Source organism: Mesocricetus auratus, unplaced genomic scaffold (genome assembly GCF_017639785.1).
Source record: "Mesocricetus auratus isolate SY011 unplaced genomic scaffold, BCM_Maur_2.0 Super-Scaffold_100676, whole genome shotgun sequence".
Classification (NCBI taxonomy): Eukaryota; Metazoa; Chordata; class Mammalia; order Rodentia; family Cricetidae; genus Mesocricetus; species Mesocricetus auratus.
In genome coordinates this window covers 53,126,817-53,147,949 of record NW_024429266.1, presented here as the reverse complement: position 1 = coordinate 53,147,949, position 21,133 = coordinate 53,126,817, and the positions used below count along the sequence as shown (strand labels likewise).

At 41.4% G+C, this 21,133-nt stretch overlaps 1 protein-coding gene and 1 pseudogene across 4 annotated transcripts in view; both read left to right on the top strand.

Annotated features, from left to right (window-relative positions):
* The window catches only part of Kif14 (kinesin family member 14), a 65,731-nt gene that overhangs the window by 20,123 nt on the left and 24,475 nt on the right, over window positions 1-21,133 (top strand). For all 4 annotated transcript variants that reach the window (XM_021229162.2, XM_040738569.1, XM_021229163.2 and 1 more), the window contains 12 exons: window positions 1,286-1,402; window positions 2,224-2,339; window positions 4,312-4,484; window positions 5,110-5,257; window positions 5,709-5,772; window positions 8,086-8,270; window positions 12,827-12,929; window positions 13,774-13,934; window positions 14,492-14,639; window positions 15,274-15,426; window positions 18,035-18,161; window positions 20,686-20,779. In XM_021229162.2, coding sequence (XP_021084821.1) covers window positions 1,286-1,402; window positions 2,224-2,339; window positions 4,312-4,484; window positions 5,110-5,257; window positions 5,709-5,772; window positions 8,086-8,270; window positions 12,827-12,929; window positions 13,774-13,934; window positions 14,492-14,639; window positions 15,274-15,426; window positions 18,035-18,161; window positions 20,686-20,779 — 1,589 coding nt within the window. The remainder of the gene's footprint in view (window positions 1-1,285; window positions 1,403-2,223; window positions 2,340-4,311; window positions 4,485-5,109; window positions 5,258-5,708; window positions 5,773-8,085; window positions 8,271-12,826; window positions 12,930-13,773; window positions 13,935-14,491; window positions 14,640-15,273; window positions 15,427-18,034; window positions 18,162-20,685; window positions 20,780-21,133) is intronic.
* LOC106021409 lies at window positions 5,934-6,607 on the top strand (annotated as a pseudogene).

The following is a 21,133-nucleotide window of genomic DNA, read 5'->3' as shown; positions in this document are numbered from 1 at the left end:
AGCCCTGGAGAGGCACAGACAGGCAGACCCCAGCTCGTTGCCCAGCCAGCCTGAGCTGCGTGATAGGCTTCAGGGCAAGGAAGGACGGAGTTCTGAAGAGAAACAGCTGAGGTTAATCTCCAGCTCCATGTGCATGTATCCATACATGCGTGAACATTCACACACATGTATGTGTACACATACACACACATACACATGCATGCACTAACACAGAAAAAAGAATAATAGATTTTAAAAAAAACCCATAGGTTCAACTCCTCAAGTCTCTGTTTTGCTATTTAATCTCTCAATCTTCCAGCTGGTTATAGTCACAATCAAATTTCACAAAACTTTTAATAATCACATGCCATAGAAATTCTTTGTAGAGGTAATTTTTATAAAGGTTTATAATATTCTACTAGCTATGATAATGGTTTGATTTTTCTCTGCTGTTAGACATTTATATTGATTTAAAAATGTTGCTATTATACTGCTGAGATAAACAACAAATGAGGTAAGTGACATTTTTGTTTTTCTTTTTTTTCCAAGACAGGGTTTCTCTGGGTAGTCCAGGTTGTCCTGGAACTTGCTCTGTAGACCAGTCTAGCCTAGAACTCTCAGAGATCCATCTGCCTCCTGAGTGCTGGGATTAAAGGTATGCGCCTCCACCACCTGGCTAAGCAACATTTTTCTCTTCCTAGTTGTTTGCTTAAGATAACTAAGTAGTTAAGACTTTGCTCTCTTTAAAGTAAATTCTTTTATGTATTTGTGACAGTCTAAACACTGCTCAATGTGTTCTTTGTAGTAGACGTCATGGATATGTATGCAATATTACATAGTAAGAGATGGGTTTTTTTTATTTAATATATTTATATTTTGTGTATGAGTGCTCTAAAAGTATGCCTGCATGCCAGAAGAGGGCATCAGATGCTGTTATAAATGGTTGTGAGCCATCATGTGGTTGCTGGAAATTGAACTCAGGTTCTCTGGAAGAGCAGCCAGTGCTCTTAACCACTAAGTCCAGAGATGGTTTTAAAAATAAATAATATGTAACTTGAATAACTTTGCTTTTTAAGGGCTTATGTTAGTCGAGCAGTGGTGGTGCAGGCCTTTAATCCCAGCACTCGGGATCTCTGTGAGGTCGAGGGTATCCTGGGTCTACAGAGTGAGTTTAAGACAGGCTCCAAAGCTAGAGAGAAACCCTGTCTCAAAAAACAAAAAACAAACAAACAAACAAACAAAAGGCTTACGTTGATGGCCAGTCATTAAAAAGCTCTTATATTATTTTCCTGTGGTGATGTTGTAGACAGAATTCGTGGAAGGGGAAGAGCATGACCACAGAATCACAAGCCGCATAAACCTAATCGATTTGGCTGGCAGTGAGCGCTGCGCTACAGCCCACACGAGCGGGGAGCGACTGAAGGTAAGAACGGGGTTCGTCACCCTTCTCGCAGCCTCTCGGCTGTAAGGTGGGTCTGTGTTGCTGGGGCTGCCGGTGAACTCCTTTGTGCACGTGACCCTCCTGCCTCAGGCCCCACAGTAGCTGCGACCACAGGCGGCCCCAGCATTTCCCTCACTCTTGTCATGATGGTGAAATTTGTTTCGAGGGCATTATTTTTAGGAGAGCGCATCTTGAATATACTTAACAACAAAAAGCAAAGTATCTTTATTTTATAGATTGTTGTGGATTGCATACTTCATTGTGATTACTTTTCAAAGAAAATTAACAAATTTTGAGTTATAAAAATGTTGGTAGTTGGGGCTGGAGAGATGGCTCAGTGGTTAAGAGCACTGACTGCTCTTCCAGAGGACCCGAGTTCAATTCCCAGCACCCACATGGGCAGCTCACAGCTGTCTGTAACTCCAGTTCCAGCAGATCTGGCATCCTCACACAGACATATATGCAGGCAAAACATCAGTGCACACAAAATAAAAATAAATAAATTATTTTTAAAAATGTTGGTAGTTAGCTGGGTGATGGTGGTGCGTGCCTTTAATCCCAGTGCTTGGGAGGCAGAGGCAGGCAGATCTCTGTAAGTTTGAGGCCAGCCTGATCTACACAGCGAGTTTCAGGACAGCCTCCAAAGCTACACAAACCCTATCTCAAAAAACAAAACAAAAGAAAACAAAATGTTGATAGTTATGGAAGAAAGTATCAGTAATTGTATGAGAAAAGTATATTGTATGGAATAAATTTGTTGCTGAGATGTTAAGAAAAATAACCATTTTTAACCTTACACACAGGAAGGTGTGAGCATTAACAAGTCTTTGCTGACTCTGGGGAAGGTCATATCTGCACTCTCTGATCAAGCAAATGGAAAGAGGGTTTTCATTCCATACCGTGAATCCGTTCTTACGTGGCAAGTATCTTTCAACGCATAAGTGATTGGTTTGTTTTCAGTTTTAGTGTATGTCTATGGTGTATGCATGTTTGTACATGTGTGTGCACGTGTGCTTGCCTGTGTGTGCATGTGGAAGCCAGAGGTCAAATTCGGAGTCTTCCTCTAGCCTCTCTCCACTTGATGTTTTTGAGACAAGATCTCTCACTGAATCTGGAACTCAATGTTTTGGTTTAAATGGCTGGCTAGCCTCTGGAGTCTACCTGCTTCCCCAGCACTGGGGGTATAGGTGTGTGTCTTAGTTACTCTTCTATTGCTATAACAATATGACCAAGGCAATTTATGAAAAACGCATTTAATTGTGGACTTGCCTATAGTTTCAGAGAGTGAGTCCGTGACTGTCTTGGTGGGGAGAAAGGCAGCAGGGAAGCAGGCATGGAGCTGGAACCGTAGCTGAGAGCTTACATCTGTTCCACAACCATGAGGAAGAAGGATGGAGGGAGGGGGAGAGAGACTGAGAGTGAGAGCCAACTTGAATGGCTCAAACCACTGAAGTGTGTGCCACCATGCCCATCCTCTTTTTTTCCCCCCCCCAACTTTTTTGGTTTTTAGAGATAGGGTTTGTCTGTATAACAGTCCTGGCTGTTCTAGAACTTGCTCTGTTGACCAGGTTGACCTCAAACTCAGGGATCCTTCTGCCTCTGCCTCCCAAGTGCTGGGATTAAAGATGTATGCCACCATATGCAACCATGCCTGACTTTTCTGTGGGTTCTGGGGACCTGAGCTCAGGTTATTGCACTTACACAGCAAGTACCCACTAACCCATTTCTTTAGTCCTTGAAAAGTAAATAATTATATAAGATATAGTGGGCTGGGGCGGTAGAGTGCTGGCCTGGTATGCACAAAGTCTTCCATGAAATCTTGGGTTCAGACCTCAGCACTGCCCCCCCCCTAGGGGTGGTGGGTGGGAGGTGTGTGATGGACTGATTTCATGTAATTCTGGCATAGAGGAGAAAGATAAATATAGATCTATATGTATTCTTCTACATACAGACGTTCATTTGACCAGCATCATTTGTTGAAGATGCTGTCTTTTCTCCAGTGTGAATATTTGTATTCTTTGTCAAAAATCAGGTATCTGTAGATGTATAGAATTATGGATGGATCTTTAATTTTACTTTGTTGATGAGTGTGTTTATTTTTATGCTAGTACCATGTCTCTCTGTAATACAACTTGACATCTGGGAAGGTGACACCTCCAGAAATTCTTTAATGATTCAGGATTGTTGAGGCTATTCTGTTTTTTTGTTGTTGTTTTTGTTTTGGGGCTTTTGTTGTTGTTTTTGGGTTTGTGTGTGTGTGTCTCCATATAAAGTAGAAGATTGCTTTTTCTTAATTTCTGTGAAGTGTTGAAATTTTGATGGACATTACATTGATTCTATAGATTGTTCTTGGCAGGATGGCCATTTTCACAATATTAATCCTACAAATTCATGTACATTAGAGATCTTTCCATCTTCTGTCTTCTTCGATTTATTTCTTTAATGTCTTAAAGTTTTATTATGCAAGTCTTTCACTTACTTTGTTAAATACATATTTTTAGTTTACTAATGGATTTATTGGTATATGACCTTAACTCAAGGGAAGGAGCATTGGTATACAATTGGGCAAGAATCACATCTACAACAGTAGTGTATCTTTATAATTGGTATATTGTTGTTTGTTTATTTGGTTTAGGTTTTAATTTTATTAGACATTGTCTCACTTTGTTCTAGAATGTAGCCCAGGATGGCCTTGAACCCACTGCAATCCTTCCAAGTGGCTCACACCATGCCCAACTTTTAATTGCTTAATTATAATGCTTTAATGGTGTCTGAGTGAAGAGTCGGTATTGTGTTGCATGCTCTTAGTCCTTGGTTTGGGTTTTCTAGACAATTACTGCTACTAGGTGGTTACAGAAGGAAAGTCTAACTGTTTTCCCTTCTTCCTAAAGGCTATTAAAAGAAAGCCTGGGTGGAAATTCAAAAACAGCTATGATTGCTACCATCAGTCCTGCTGCCAGCAACATAGAGGAAACACTAAACACACTTAGATACGCCACGCAAGCCCGTTTGATAGTCAATATCGCCAAAGTCAACGAAGACATGAATGCAAAGTTAATTAGAGGTGAGTATTGTCTCAAGTATTATTATTCATGTTTTGCATGTATATGTTTGTGCATACTGTTTATGTGTTTGTGTGTGGATGCACATGTGTTTGCATGTTGTGTTGTGGAAGTGCCAGGCTAATGCTGGGAGTCTCCCTAGATTGCTCTCCATCTTTTTCATTGAGATCATATCTCCCAGTTGACCCCAAGCTCCCCAATGTGTCTAAGCCAGCCAGCCAGCTTGCTTTGGGGAGTCCCCTGTCTCTGCCTTGCAAGTAGTGGAATTACAGACAGGCCAGGCTGCTACACCCAGCCAGCATTTACATGGATGCTACTCCTATTCTCAAGAATGTACAGCAAGCATTTTACCAAATGAGCCATCTCCTTAGATTTATTAATTTACTAATTCCAATCTTAATATATATGACATTAGGAAAACTCTTCTTCCCATGCCTATTTGCTAATACATCCTAGTTATAAACTGACAGTGATGAAGGAAGGTGGGTATACAGCGAGAGAGAGAGGAAGTAGTGAGAAGGAAGTCAGGAAAAGGCTAGAAAAGAGTATGGGTACAAGGGAGCAGCAAGTGGAAACATCTTTCTCTAGATTTAGCCGTTCATCCTCTATCTTTTTATGAATCTCTAGAATTGAAAGCAGAAATTGAAAAGTTAAAAGCTGCTCAGAGAAACAACCGGAACATTGACCCTGAACGGTATAGACTCTGTCGACAGGAGATCACGTCCTTACGGATGAAGCTGCATCAGCAGGAGAGAGACATGGCAGAAATGCAAAGGTGAATGCAATGCCCCAGAACCGTGAGCATGGACTGCATTGCTGCAGATTCCAGCCCCAGAACCGTGAGCATGGACTGCATTGCTGCAGATTCCGGGGCTGCTGTGAGAGTGCACTCAGTCTTTCTCACCTCCTCCCTTAGACGAGAACAGCTTGCTTTCAGTTGTCCTTTTTTTTCTGAGACAGGGTTTCACTGTGTAGTCCTAACTGTCTTAGAACTCGCTATGTAGCCCTAACTGTCCTGGAACTCGCTCTGTAGACCAGGCTGACCTCGAACTCACAGAGATCCACCTGCCTCTGGCTCCCGAGTGCTGGGGTTAAAGGCGTGCGCCACCACTGCCCATCCAGTTGTCCTATTTTATGGTGGTATTCTGCAGACTTCACAGATGGTCTCTTGATTTCGGTCTTATATAAATGGGTATTTTAACTTCAATATTTTCTCTTTTGGAAAGAGTATGGAAAGAAAAGTTCGAACAAGCTGAAAAGAGAAAACTTCAAGAGACAAAGGAGTTACAGGTATCATTTAAATTTCCTAAAGTAATTTGAAATAGAAAAAGTACACCTGTAAATTTCATTTTTCATCTTTATTGTACAATGACTCTGTACAGAGAAATACGTAGAGATAATTAACCTAAAGAATTGTTAGAGGCCAAGGGCTAAAGCTGGGAGGTTTAAAGATGCTGACCACAAAGGCCCTGTTGGTTCCTCCAATTCTGATCTTCTCCTGTTCCAGGAGTCAGGCTTGTGTCTGCCCCACATAAGCAACCTTCCTGCAGAGGCTCTCCTGTTCTATCCAGGTGGGCAGACCAGTACTGACTCCCAGGATGCTGACACAGCACTCCACTTCATAGGTGCTGGGGCCTCCACGGTTGGTGTGGCTGGTTCAGGGCCTGGCGTTGGAGTGGTGTTTGGCAGCTTGATCAGCTGTATCAGGAACCAGTCCCTCCAGCCGCAGCTCTTCTCCTATTCCATACTGGGGTTTGCCCTGTCTGAGGCACGGGGCTCTTGTCTTTGATGGTTGCCTTCCTTATCCTCTCCACCATGAAGACTCTAAGGGATCACCAGCTGCCCCTGCTGTTCCCAGTGCTGGTGTGTGCTGAGCTTTACCACCCAAAACAGAAGAATCAGGAGCATTTGAATCTAGGTTGTGATTGCCTAGGGCCTCCAAGTGCAGGGATTGCAGTCCTGTGCCACTATACCCAATTGAACTTTCCTGTTCCGTGGGTTCTTCTAGTAACAACATGACAGGCGGATTAGAACAAAGAAAGGCCAGTGTTCGGAAGGAGAGGCATATGGGAGCTGTTAAGGCATTTAATTAGGTGGTAAAGCATTTAGTGTGGTTAAGGCATGAGCTAGGGAGGGCTTGGAGTAAGGGCATTGGTGGTAGTGGAGGAGGTGAGTTCAGGAGACAGAAGTGTGGGTAAAATAATCATCATTATTTTCAATTTTAAATATGTGTATATATATTCAATTTTAAATATGTGTGCATATGTATACACATATGTATATATCATAGGGCATGCATGCCGTAGCACTCATTTGGAGGTCAGAGGACAGTTTTGTGGAGTTGATTCTCTCCTTTCACCTTTACATGGGTTCTGGAGATTGTGAACCTGGGTCGTTAGATTTGCAGCAACCGTTTCACCAACCTGGGATAATTGATTGGTAGTAATAGAAGCGGAAGTCAAGAATGAGTCCCACATTTTAGAAATGTGGGTGTTGCATTGTAAAATTGTAAGGCCACTGAAATGTTGAGGTGGCAGAAGACAGTCGAGTGTACAATAAGAATGAAGAATAGAGCCGTACGTAGCACTCTGAAAATGAGAATTGTCTGGGTCAGTGAGAGAATTTGTCTCAAAAAATAAGGTGGAGAGTGAATGAGAAAGACACCCAACATTGACTCCTATTCTATACACACACACCCCCGCCACCCACACACACACACACACACACACACACACACACTGAGAGAGAGGAGGACATGTTCTTTGGGAATGTCCAGGACATCATAACAGAAGAGATAGGATTTGCCTGGTGTGGTGGTCCATGAATCTAATTCCATCATTTTGAGACTGGGCAGGAGGATCCTGAGTTTAAAACCATCTTGGAGTACATAGTTACAGGCCAGTCTGAATTACACAAGAAAAAAAGAGGTGAGATTTGAGGTTGGGTAAGATTTTGTGAGGTGAGAACAAAACATTGTAGAAGGGAAGGCCATGCGAGAGGAGAGGAGGCCAAGTGCTTTAGATGAGGTCATACATAAATACAGGAAGAAGATACATTGGTTATCTTATTTCCAGGCTAAGCAATTTTAATCCTTACTCTTTAGGAAGCTAAAAGCTCCTGGAGGTGTTTGACAGGGAGTTGAGGGTTACCTGGTCGGACAAAGGACAGCTGACAGGGTGCTCCAGAGGCTACTGTGGGGACTCTAGTGTGTCGGTTTAAGGTGGTGCTGATGAAATCGAGCAGGACTGGTCCTCTCTACAGCCGATAGAAACAGCAGGTAGTGATGGGTGGATGTGACAGTGACTGAGAGTGAAGAATGAAAGAGCTGCAGGTCTCTTGAGTTAGGAGTGCGATGGTGACAGTCACAGAGAAACCACAAAGGAGGGCTTCCAACAGTGAGCTCTGTGTGTGTGCGCGCACGCACTCGCACCCACGCTCATGTGTACAGGTCTGTGCGTGTGCATGCTTGGGATTAAAACCAGGATACTTCACAGGCATGTGCTCTACCACTGAATTTTAACCTTGGTGAACCTGCTATGCACTAAAACTCTATATAAAGTAACCCTAATGTTTAATATAGGCCCTTCTTTTCACTTCTCCCAGAAAGCGGGAGTTACGTTTCAAATGGACAACCATTTGCCAAACCTTGTTAATCTCAATGAAGATCCACAGCTGTCAGAGATGCTGCTGTACATGGTGAAAGAAGGAATAACTACAGTTGGGAAGTATAAGTCAAACTCACGCCACGACATCCAGTTGTCTGGAGTGCTGATTGCGGATGATCACTGGTATGTCAGTCTTCTGCAAGGCACTGCTTGTTGTCAGCAGCCTTCTCCCTCTCTCTGTCTCTCTCTCTCTCTGTCTCTTGCCTTTTTTTTTTTTTTTTTTTTTTTTTGGCTTTTTGAGACAGGGTTTCTCCATTTGACCTGATGTCCAGAGACTCACTCTGTAGACCAGACTGGCCTTGAGCTCAGAGATTGCCCTGCATCTACCTCTTGAGTGCTGGGATTAAAGGCGTGTGCCTCCACACTCAGCTCAACCCTCTTTTTAAGAGGAAAAACTTCATGAATGTGTTTCACAACAACAGATGAGTTGCTCTCAGTGTAAGGTTCAGTATCATGCACTGTGTTATACTTGATCTGCTGATTAAAGGGTAATGTCTTTTCTTAGAATTATAATGGGAGGCATGTATGTAAACTATTCATCTTATATAGAAGACTTTTTGGTTGGGTTGATACATTAATTTTTTTTGTTTTGTTTTATGTGAATTTGTTCATATGAATGGAATGATCTCATATATATTGTTGGGATAATAGTATTTGTAAACATTTTTGACTTTGTTTTTAAGTTTTATCCATTTCAAGATTCTTATTTTCATTGGTGTGAAATATTCCATTATCTGAGTTTATCTTGGACCATTGCAGTATATCTTGTTGGTAGACGTTTGAATAGTTTTTCCTTTTTTGCTATTACAACATTCCCCTAAGTATGACCAGACAAATGGTTGGGTCCTTTTGCACTGCTGGGAGAGAAATCATAGGCAAAGAAAAGCTTTTCTAGTGCAGGCCTTGGCAGCAGTCAGTACAACAGCAGGCTGTGGGAGGTGGTGGGGCAGCAGGTGGCACCCCATAGTCTTATGGCTCCCATTAGGATTCAGATGGTGGGACCCCGAGCTCTACAAGTGTTACAGGTCTCGTGTGTCCTGGCCCTTGGCCACAGCTGGCATTGCAGCTTCTGGGCAGGGGGGAGGCCTAAGTATTGGGATTCCTTAAGCCCTTGACAATGGCCACTCTTAATGGCTCCCATGCCTGAGGTGTCTGAACCTTCTGACTCTATAGCTCTCTCAAACTCTTCCAGCAACCAAGGTCTGCAGCATCTCTGACTCTTTGCAGTCTTTTACCCTTCAGCCTTAGCACTCTGTCCTCTATCTCTGTCCCCTCCCCCCTTTTCCTGTAAAGAGGAGTGTTTACACCAATCACAATAGACTTTGAAATGAGCATTTGTGTATGCATCAGTCACAGCTGTTTCTGTAGCACCAATCAGCTCTGCTCGGTCACCAGAAGAAATGCTCCCTACCTGGCTTAGAAATGGTTGCTAGAGTTCACCAAGGTTTTTCATTATAAAAGTTTTATGCAAATTGCTGGAACCAGTTCTGACTGAGGCTGTGTCTTCAGGAGTGTCTCAGTTACTATGATGAAACACCATGACGAAGGCAACAGTTTCAGAGGGTTAGTCCATGACCATTGTGGCAGGGGCCATGGTGTCAGACTGGCAGGCAGGCATGGCACTAGAGCAGTAGCTAAGAGCCTACATCCTGATTCACAGGCTGCAGGCAGAGTGAGAGGGAGCCAGACTGAGCCTTGTGAGGGCTTTTGGAACCTCAAAGCCCACTCACTCCCAGTGACATAACTCCTCCTAATTTCTTCTAACCAAAATCATATCTCCCCCTAATCCCTCCTAAACAGAACCCCAACTGGGAACCAAACATTCTAATATATGAGCCTAAGCAGTCAGCGGTAATCATCGTGTAGTTTTATCAAAGTGTCTGTAGAGTGTCCAAAATGGCTGGTGCTAGTGTAAGGATGTAGTCTGGCTGGCTTAGACTGACAGTCCTTATGCTCAAGGCAGCCAGGGAAGCAAAGGAGAGTCCAGCAGCTGCTAACTAAAGTCAGACTGCCCTTTCCTCTAGCTCTCTGCTTATTACAGGAAGATGAACATCCGGAATGCTAGGATAAGGAGTTAAAGACCTCATCATTAATACCAATAGTGATTCCTTCAGTGCCTTGACACGCTGAATACTTCCTAGGTCCCCAGGAAAGGGGCTTGCCCTTGGTGCTCTCCCAGCTGTGCTTGTGTGTGCCTCCTGGTGCAATGGTAGTTTGTCCAGGGCAGGTTGCTGGATCTGCAGGGAAAATGTTAGGAACTGGGGAGTTCTGAGCTATGGGAACATGTGAGCTGTATAAATAGGATGGCATTTTAATTACGCTATAGAATTTCAAAGTTTAGAAAGAATGTATAGAGATATTAGGCTCTGGGAAATATGCCTATTCAATCTTACCAAGTACTTTCTGATTGTTTTCCAAAATGATTATCCATTTTTATTATCATTATCACTGAAAATACCTGTTACTCCACATCATCAGCACTTAGTAGTGTCATATTTTTAGTTTGTGTAAATTTAGTGAACATGTAGTAGCATCTCATCAATTCATTTTGCATTTCCTTGGTTAATGGTGTTGTGCCTCTTTTACTTGCCTGCCTATGTAGGTCATCTCCCATTTTTTCTTAATGATTTTTAGGAGTTCTTTACATATTCTAGGTTCTAGTATTTTGTGAGTTTTATGTGTTGCATCTTTTTTTTCTGGTGTTTGAGTCTTCTTTATTGTCTTATAGTATATTTATTAAATTTCTTTGTTTTAGTGCCTGGCATTAATTTTTTCCTTTATATGATTGTTAATTTTGTATTTGTTTAAGAAAGAATGTTTCATCTAGACCCAGTGGCACAAACCTATACTTTCTCTGAAGACTGAGGCAGAATTGCAAGTTCAAGGCCAGTCTGGGATTCAGAAGGAGTTAAAGGCCAACCTGAGCACTTAGTGAAATCCTATCTCAAAAGAAAACGTTAAAAAGAGGGCCGAAGGAATAACTCAATGTTAGCGTTCTTGGACAAGATCCTGGGTTCAATCCCAAGTAACACACACACACACACACACACACACACACACACACACACACACACACACACAAGTGACATCAGACATAAAAATTTCTTTAGATTTTTGAAGTTCTGTGTGAACTAAAGATCAAAACGAATTTCCATGTAAGTAATCAGTTCTCCTTGGACCTTATACTAGTATTTTATTGTTTCTCTTGTGACTATTTATAAAAAATATGAGACTCTGTTGTAACACTGTATGGCTCTGATTACTTGAATTTCTTAATGAGTCTTTTAATTTGGTAGGGCACATAAGTTTTTCAGGCCTACTCTGGTAACTATTTTGTATAACAAATAAATACAGCATCTTTTTCGTCAGTGGCACAGATACAGAGCTAAACCAACAAATGAAGAGCCCAGTGCAGGGCTAGGAAATCTGTTGCTTGCCTTGAACCCATTTAGTAGACTCGTCAGCGTTTGTCTTAGTCACTAGACCATGATGTTCATGAGAGACAGCTGCCTTCACATCTGTCTTCACTGCTGACTGGCTCATGGAGGTTCAGTGAGTGAAGACGTCAGTGCTCATTAATCCCAATGTCAAGTGCCAGATGAGCACTGCGTGCACATGCTCAGTGGGAGGGGTTCGCAGAGACTCCAGAGAAAGCCTCCTAGAGGGCTGGCACGTAGGCTGAGGTGTGAGGATGATGTTGATCAGGAGGAGGCCCCTCCCTGAAGAAGGACTCAGTGAATTGAGTTGCCTCTGTGAAATGGGCTCACAAATGAGAATGGTGGCTTATGAAGGAGATTGGTTGAGACTGGTTTGTTCGGGACTCAGGATGCTGGCCGTGGACCTCTGATGGGAGTAGATGAAGTAGGAGAGGGAGGAGAGCAGATTAAGTGGGATTGCTAAAACTACCTGGCTTAAACAGTCTCCTGATGGGAGAGGCACACTGCCCAGCAGTGAGCTGTTTTGCTCAGATCTCTTATGAGGGGTGTTTGAATTCAACTATTATTCTCTAATTTCAAGTCTCGGGGCCTAACCAATGCTAAGGGTGAGGACTTGACTTCTGCTGTGGTTTTCTGTTTCTGTCTAGTCAGCCTGAGAAATTTCCTGTTTTCTGAATAAGAATGTCTCCCTGAACATGTGTGTGACATTTGTAACTGATTCTTCGCATCTCCCGTCAAGGATGTTCAGTCAGATGACTAAGAAGGAGCTTTTGTCTCCTTGCTTTTCCTCCTGTGTAATACCTCACTCTTCCATTAGTGAAGCCCCTTATGGGACAAGTGATGCAATCAGTTACAAAACCAGAAACTTAGAAAAAATAAGAGCACCTAAAAACGCTCTCTAGAAGTAACCCATTATCAAATTTTCCCCCTTGAACTTTTTTCTGTGGACTTTTTTCATTTGAAGGGAAGGTCTTAGTGCCCCTCCCAGAAGTGCCCCCCCCCCCCGAAGTCAATCAAGATACAATGACACCTCCTCCTACACTGTCAGATATAGGGATGCTGGTGTTTTATTTTTGTTTCCACCAAACTTTTAAGTGTATCTGGAGGAAAAATTAAAATAATTTAAAATTATTGTTGATGTGAACTTACTACCAAAGAAATAATCTAAGCAGATTTATTCCCTCCTATCTTTTCTTTTTAAAATTTCCTGTAATTATAACAATGCAGTTTTTATTTTAATAGCACTATCAGAAACTTTGGAGGAACAGTGAGTATCGTCCCAGCTGGAGAAGCAAAGACATATGTAAATGGGGTGCACATTTCGGAGCCCACAGTATTACATCATGTAAGTTAACAGAGCTGCAGTGGGGAAAGCTGTTAGCCATTGGTGTTCATGTTTTCTCCCCCCGTCATGGCATTCATCTGTGTTCCGTTTTCTCCCCCGAGCCACTAATCTGAATTGAGAACTTTTCCATGTCAAAAGTTCTGTTGGTTAATTCGTTAGTAGCCTTCTTTCTTCTTTGTACAAAGAGAAGTTACAGTGGTGTGAACCAGGGTTTACCACTGACAGCATCATTGTGTGTCCTGTGAAGACCAACACTGCCTAGTTAGGACACCTTTAGAGTGCTATTAACAGCTGTCTCAGAAGAACTGGTTTAAACTGCTGCAGGCAACCCAGAATAATGGTCTGCTTCTCAGGGGTAGTGGAGAATTAAACTAAAAGTAATTTATGTATAGCTTTACACCATTGCTTGCAAAGAGTAGGTGCTCATTCAGTGTCAGCTGTTACTGGAAAAGTCCATGTGTTTTGTTCCCTCATTCCCAACACTGGAATAGTATGTGGCTCATGTGTTGTTGTGAGATGTAAAAGAGATGTTTTCTAGATATACGCAAACATACATGCAAATGCAAATTACTTAACAGTATTTGGCATATGGAAAATAATTAACAAATGTGACAGTTGCTATAATTTTAATGTCTGTCATCAATAATAATGTGTCATCCTGGATTGTGAAGTTAAAGGAATAATGGAAAAAAATAAAACACTAAAACTGTATCTCATACAAGAAACCATTGTCAATATTTTATTATTTTCTCCTCAAATTTTAATTTTTTTCTTTTTTTAAGAAAAGCTTGTAATTTTTTCATTTAGACTCACCTTAAATCATACTTTTTTTTCTTTGTTTCAGGGTGATCGGGTGATTCTCGGTGGAGATCATTATTTTAGATTTAATCATCCGGTTGAAGTCCAAAAAGGGATAAGACCATCGAGTAGACATAATCTCACAACCGATGGTCCAAAAGACTTTGAGTTTGCCAAAAATGAGTTACTTAGGGCACAGAGGTCACAGTAAGTGTCATCACAGGTGTGAAGCCTATGTGTGCCAGGAAAGTATGCCTCAGAGTTAAACGCTCACAAGGATGCAGCCTAGTTCAGAGACCCTGAGATGCTGCAGAGACTAAAGTGAAAAGGACACTTTGTAAGTCAGTACTCAGGTACAGAGCACGTTGAAGGCCAGCATGGGATGCTGTCTCAAAAAGAGTCTATTGTGTCTTAAAGTAGAATTGGAGCATTATTAGCTGAACATAAAATACCTTATTTTGGTTCACTGTGTTAACTATAATGTTTACTATAATATTTTATATGATATATTTTCTTTACTCACTAGAAGATATATTAATTTAAATATCAGGCATCTGCAGAAATAATTAAGCTGGGAATAATCATATTTTCATCCTGTTCTATTTTTTGTGTGGATGCAATTCAAAACCAGTGAAAAATCTGAAAATACTATAGATAGAATACCAAAAATTAAAATTTCAGATTTAAATGTTATCTTAATATAACTGAAGACTGCCTAGGTATATAAAATATTCACTGTTTTAAAATATCTTGCTACTTTGTAGGCTTGAAGCAGAAATAAAAGATGCCCAGTTGAAGGCAAAGGAAGAAATGATGCAAGGAATTCAAATTGCAAAAGAAATGGCTCAGCAAGAGCTTTCTTCCCAAAAAGCTGCGTATGAGAGTAAAATCCAAGCCCTGGAAGCAGAACTGGTAACAAGCAGAGCCCGCCTTTTCTCTGATAGTTTCCTAGAGTGGTGTGGGACTAAAATTGTTTACCTCAGAGATGAAGCTAAATGGTAGCGTACTTTTCTTGCATGCAGCCCTGGGTTTGATCCGTAAACGTGGAATGGTGCTGCGGAGGCAGGAGGATCAGGAGCTCAAGGACATCTTCAGTTACACAGCAAGTTCAAGGCTAGCCTGGGATAAATGAAAGGAGACACTCTCAAAAAAAGAAAGTTCTTAAAATGTAGTCAGAGGAGTGTCTGATACTAGGGTTAGAGCTACATGTTTCCAAGTAACAAGGTAGAACTACACATTTCCAAACAGCAAGGTAGATCATGGCTGCTGGGAGCGGAAAATAGACCCCTGCCCAGCAACACGGGGGTTGTGGCAACCTTTCAGCCCCAGAAGCCCATTGTAGAGGATATACCCCCTACAGCTGGACGAGTGACGTGCTTGGTTAGATTACTTAACCTGACTGAAGGAGAGTGCTCCAGGACTACTTTGCTGTAGGTGAATTCTTGTTCATTGGTTACAAGGAGAGCTTTTATACCCTAAGACCACTGTTTCTGAAAAATTGCTCTGCATTTTTGCCCAAGTTAATTCTTATTAATGTTGTTTTAAGAGAGAAGAGTCGCAAAGGAAGAAAATGGAGGAAATAAATAAGCAAAAAGCTAATGACAAAATTGAGGAGTTGGAAAAGGCGAAGCAGCATCTTGAACAGGAAGTGTATGTGAACAAAAGGCGGCTGGAGATGGAGACTCTGGCTACAAAGCAGGTGACTGACTGTCTTGGCTGTCCTGAGGGGGAGCCGCCTTTGATGAAAGAGCCATGAGGTCTCTAGATGGGAATGGCCCCTGCTGCCTGCGAGCCTCTGCCCTGACTCTGCTCACCCACCATCCCCAAACACTCTGGAAGGCTACAGCCCTCCTTTTTTAAGTTCCATTCTGATTTTCTTTTCATGTGTCTACAACTGCCTGTCATGCTAAAAAAATGGGCCCAAAATACAGTAGGAAGAAAAGGAAAGCCTTTGTATTGGATCACATCCTGATAGAGCAGTGGTTTCCTAGAAGAAACCACTCACGGTGGAGCATTTGATACCCATTTCTATCTTGATATGGATAAAGACAGTCTTCTAGGGCCAGTGTGAAACTGCCAAGTTCACAAAACAAAGATAAAACTAGGGCGTTAGTGTGTTAGCGTCTTTAACCACATTGATAACATTTTTGGCGTTTCTTCTCTTTATGCTGGTGGGTTTTGTGTCTTTTTGTAAGATTTATTTATTCTATATGTATGAACGCTTTGCCTGTGCACTCATGTGCATGTGTGCGTGTCAGGTGCTAGAACTGTAGTTATAGAGGGTTGCAAGCCACCATGTGGGTGCAGGGAACCATGCCCAAGTCCTCCGGAAGAGCAGTCCATGCCCTTAACTGCTGAGCTGTCTCTCCAGCCCCACACTGGTGGTTCTTGAAGTGAGTTCTCTGGATGAGAAACATCAGTTTCTTCTAGGAACCTGTTAGAAATGCAAATTGTAGAACTGGAGAGATAACCTGGAATTCACATGTAGACCAGGCTAGTCTCAGACTTGTGGAGATTTGTCTGCCTCTGCCTCCCAAGTGCTGGGCTTAAAGGTGTATACCACAGTGCCCATCACTTCCCTGTTTCTGGATCTTAACGTTTGTTTCAAGTAGTAGACTTACTTTCACTTTTTTCCAAGTTTGTAGGACGAAGAAGAGCAGAGCTGAGGGTTAGAGGGGGGGAGAAAATGTTCCCAGTCACTCAGGTCCTGACAGTATAGTGTGCTGAGAGCACACTGCCAATTAACTAGGCTGGAGACATCAGGAGCGAAACAGCCCTGAAAATCCTGGGAAACACTATCTAGTTTGTATCTTTTAACTTTAGTCAGCAAATCTTAGTTATTGTCAGTTCCCCAATCCAACCCCTTTTACTCCAGAGATTCTTACTTATTAGCAATGGGAAGAAAAATATTAATCCTTGTCTTCAAAAATTCTTTATGATGGTCCAGTAGAATGGTTCAGCAGGTAAGCTTGCCACATAAGCCTGGTGACCTGAGTTTGATCCCTGGAACCCACTAAGGTAGAAGGAGAGAACTGACTATACAATTGTCCTCTGTACCCTCCCCACCCCCACACTCATAAAACATGATAATAATATATAAATTCTTAGAATCCTAATGATTTTATTAGGAAAATCATTAAGAAAGTTTATAAATCAGTTTTTAAAAAGCTTTTGTGATGGGGAAAGTCCTTTTGTGTATATGTTGTCTTATTGGTTGATAAATAAAGCACTGTTAGCCAATAGGGAAGCAAGATAGGTGGGACTAGGAGAGGTGGAGGATTCTGAGAAACAGAGGCACAGTCAGTCACCATGTAGAATGTGAGAGAAAAGATTCAGACCCTTTCTCCGGTAAGAGAAGAGCACGTGGAAATACTCAGATTAGCAGTTATGGGTTAATAATTAAGTCAGAGCTAGCCAATAAGAAACCATAGCAAATGGCCAGCAGCTTCATAATTAATATAGCATCCTACGTGTTCATTTGGGATGCAGCTCTGGGACCAGGCTGGCAGGATGAGTACACATTACACTTTTGTGTTTAGTAAAATATGTTAGCCATGTATTCTTAGTGAAATGAGTGCAATAAGATGAAATTTCATTATAATGTTAAAGTGATCAGTGTCTTTGGGGGTGGTATGCATGTGTATGTGTTCATGTGCACTCATAGTGTACCTGCTCATATGGGCATATGTGGAGGCCAGAGGTTGACATCAGATGTCCTCCTCTGTCCCTTCTCTACCTTGCTTATTGAAATGAGGTCATTCACTGAACCTACTGCTGTTTTTGGCAGCACTGGGTAGCCAGTGAGCTCCAGCCATCAGCTGTCTCCTCCCCTCAGTGCCAGAGTTACATCTGCTATAACCCTGGATCCCAAATTTTTATGTGGCTACTGGGGATACAAATGTACTCCTCATACCGTGCTGCAAATGCTTTGCCTGCTGAGCCGCCTCCCCAGCCCAATCCATCCATCTTTTTCAAACACTTGCTTTGTTTCTGTGTATATGGCATGGTGCACATGTTGGGGTCAGGGGACAACTTCTGGGATTGATTATCTCTTTCCAGCACGTGAGTCCCAGAGATGGAATTCAGGGCATCAGTGTTGGTGGCAAGTATCCCTTTGCTGTCCTGATTAACTGCTTTTTAAAAATGTTTTCTAGGATATGTGTAAAATAAATAACATGTTATAAGGTGTATATAAACAGCAAAATGGCTAGTATGGTGATGCATATGAACATATCCAACTTCTCTGATTTTATAAATTCTCTCTTGCATACCCTCATCTGCTGGTCTATATGAATGGATATTATCAGGCTTTAGAGGACCATAGCATCCGTCATGCAAGAATCCTAGAAGCTTTAGAAATTGAAAAGCAAAAAATTGCCAAAGAAGTACAAATTCTTCAGGAGAATCGGGGAAATAGGGATAAAACTTTTACAAGTGAGTATATGCTGATGTTAACATATGCTTTTCTAAAGTTCTATATCTTCTTATATTTACTAAAATGTTAGCTGCCTTTACATATTTAAAATGCTTGACTGAAGAAGTAATTTGGTGGTCCAGTATTTTTCCAGTATGTGGAAAGCCCTGGGTTTAATCTCTAGTACCAGATAGATACATAGATAGATAGATAGATAGATAGATAGATAGATAGATAGATAGATAGATGAGGCTTTTAGATGCTAATTTTTGTATGTAAATATAATTGTATGAATGGTTTTTAAATACTGTTTTTAGACTTGTTGTATTGGCCCCATAGACTGAACATTTGTGTTTTCCCACGCCCAAATTAATTAGTGAAGTTGTAGCCCCAAATGAGGTGTTTTTCTATTTCTGTGAAAGATGCCATTTTGATAAGGAGCTCACTGAATCACTGTTTTAGGAAGTGTAGTTCTTTTAACAATGTTTATTCTTCTAATGTATGAATACTGTTTTTACTTATTTACAGCTGGTTTCTTTGATCAAAGTTGCATAGTTTTCAGTATACAGATCTTTGATTTCTTTGGTGAAATGTATTCTTAAGTATCACATTGCTTTTGGTGCTGTTACGTGTGTATGAGTGCTGGTCATAGAACTGAGGGCTCTGTGCATTCTAGGCAAATGCTTCGATACTGAGCTACACACCAGCTCTGGTGCTGTTGTGAGTGGATTGTTCTCATACCATCATTGTGGTGTATAGAAATACAATTGCTCTTTTCTAGCTCGTGCCTGTTTTGATGAAGTCTTCAGGTACCCATCCTCATCTCTACATAGGCAGTTTCTTCCTTTTCAGTTTGGGTTCCATTTCTTCCCTGGCAGTTTCTCTGGCTAGACCTCACAATACTTGGTTGAACAGAAGTGAGGAGAGCGGGCCTCTTTACCTTGTTCCCAGTCTTCATGCGAAAGCTTTCATCACCACTGAAGACTGATGGTGAAGATCACCTGTGGGAGAAAACATAGCTTTATGTTTGACATACTGTAGAGAAAATGTGTGTAATAACACGGCAGGTTTAGAGGCAAGGGTTGTAAGTCAATGGCAGGGATGTGCTTGGCGTGCAAGAGAAGCTATGAGTTAAATCCCCAGCCCTATAGGGAGAAATCTTAGCTTTACAGTATGAAAATGGAGCTGTAAGCTAGATTGCTCTTTTTTTTGTTTGTTTGTTTGGTTTTGGTTTTACGAGACAGGGTTTCTCTGTATTGTTTTGGAGGCTGTCGGTCCAGCCCGGTCTTGAACTCACCTCCTGCCTCTGCCTCCCAAGTGCTGGGATTAAAGGCGTGCACTACCACCGCCCAGCGAGTAGATATGTCTATTATTTATTTATTTAATGTGTGTGTGTGTGTGTGTGTGTGTGTGATTAAAGCAAGGTCCCATGATAAACAGGTGTTTCTCTATGGTGCCATGCCTCCAGATAACCTTTTTAATTTTTGTATTTGTCTGGAAATTTTAAAAGGGGTGTAGTTCTTTATAAATTAACCTATGGTAGACCTTACTTAATGATTTAGAAAAATGAGATAGTAAAGAAAGGAGGAAACATTAGAAAAAATAAGCTCATTGGGTGTGTGAGAGCTCTTGCCGCCAAGTTTGATGACCTGAGGTAGGACTCAGGGTCCCAGCACCTGCATGGTGAACAGAGAGAACCGATTCCCACAAATTATCCTCTGACTGGTGCATGTACATCATGACATTTTATGCCTCCCAATAAATGAAACATAAGAAATTTAGTATTAAAAAGGAAGAAAAACCTCATTAAACGTAAGAGGAAGGGCAATAGGATGTCCCTCTCTCTCAGTATCCTTTCTCTGCTTTAACCAACCCTCCACATACAAGACAACTCACTTTATGTGAAGACTACCTTGACTTTTAAGAATTTATGAGAAAGGCTGGACCGATAGCCTCCAAAACAATACAGAGAAACCCTGTCTTGTAAAAACCAAAAAAGAAAAAAAAATTACGAGAAGACAGGCACACACCTTTATTCCCAGCACTCAGGAGGTAGAGGCAGGGGGATCTCTGAGTTTGAGGCCAGCCTGGTCTGTAGAGTGAGTTCCAGGACTCTTAGAGCTATTGCCCAAAGAAACCTTGTGTCAAAAATAAAAACAAAAAGCAAGCAAGCAAACAAACAAACAAAAGGCCTGTTGATACAAGGTTAAAACCATTCATTTAATGTCATTTTTAATATTATTTTACCTTTTATATGTATGGGTGTTTTGATTACATGCATATCTCTGCATCATGTTCATGTATGTTGCTCACAGAGGTCAGAAGAGGGCATCAGATCCCCTTGAACCAGAGTTACAGATGGTTGGTTGTGAACAGTCATGTGGGAATTGAACCCGGGTCCTCTGGAAGAGATGCCAGTGGTATTAACCACTGAGCCATATCTCCAGTCCCTAATGTCAGTATTTTTATGAAACTATTCTAACTAGTGATATATACTAGTGATCAGACATGCATTTTGGTTCTAATCTGTATACTTTGTCTTAGTTCAGCCAAATTGGAGCTCCATGAAACTCTCCATGATGATCCAGGAAGCTAATGCCATCAGTGACAAATTTAAAAAATACTATGTTTTTGGCAGGTGAGTAGTTTTTATACTCATTAACTTGTTTGTACTTGATAGTTTTCATTAAGTTTCTCTGAAGTCTGTATAGTAGTCTTTCCAGGGAAGAGCAGATATCATACTCCCCGACACAGAGGCTTAGTAATTCATTTTAAAGAATTTACTGATTTTTCTTTTAGGTTGGGAGTTTGTTTATCTACACACCATTTTAATTTTATTTTGTTGGACTAGAGATTAATCCATGGCCTCATGTTTGCTATGCATGTGCTATATCACTAAGGCACGCCACCCAGTCTTACAGTCCAGTTTTTTTTTAAGATTTATTTATTTATAATGTATATGTGTGTGTACCTATATGAGTTTATGTGTACC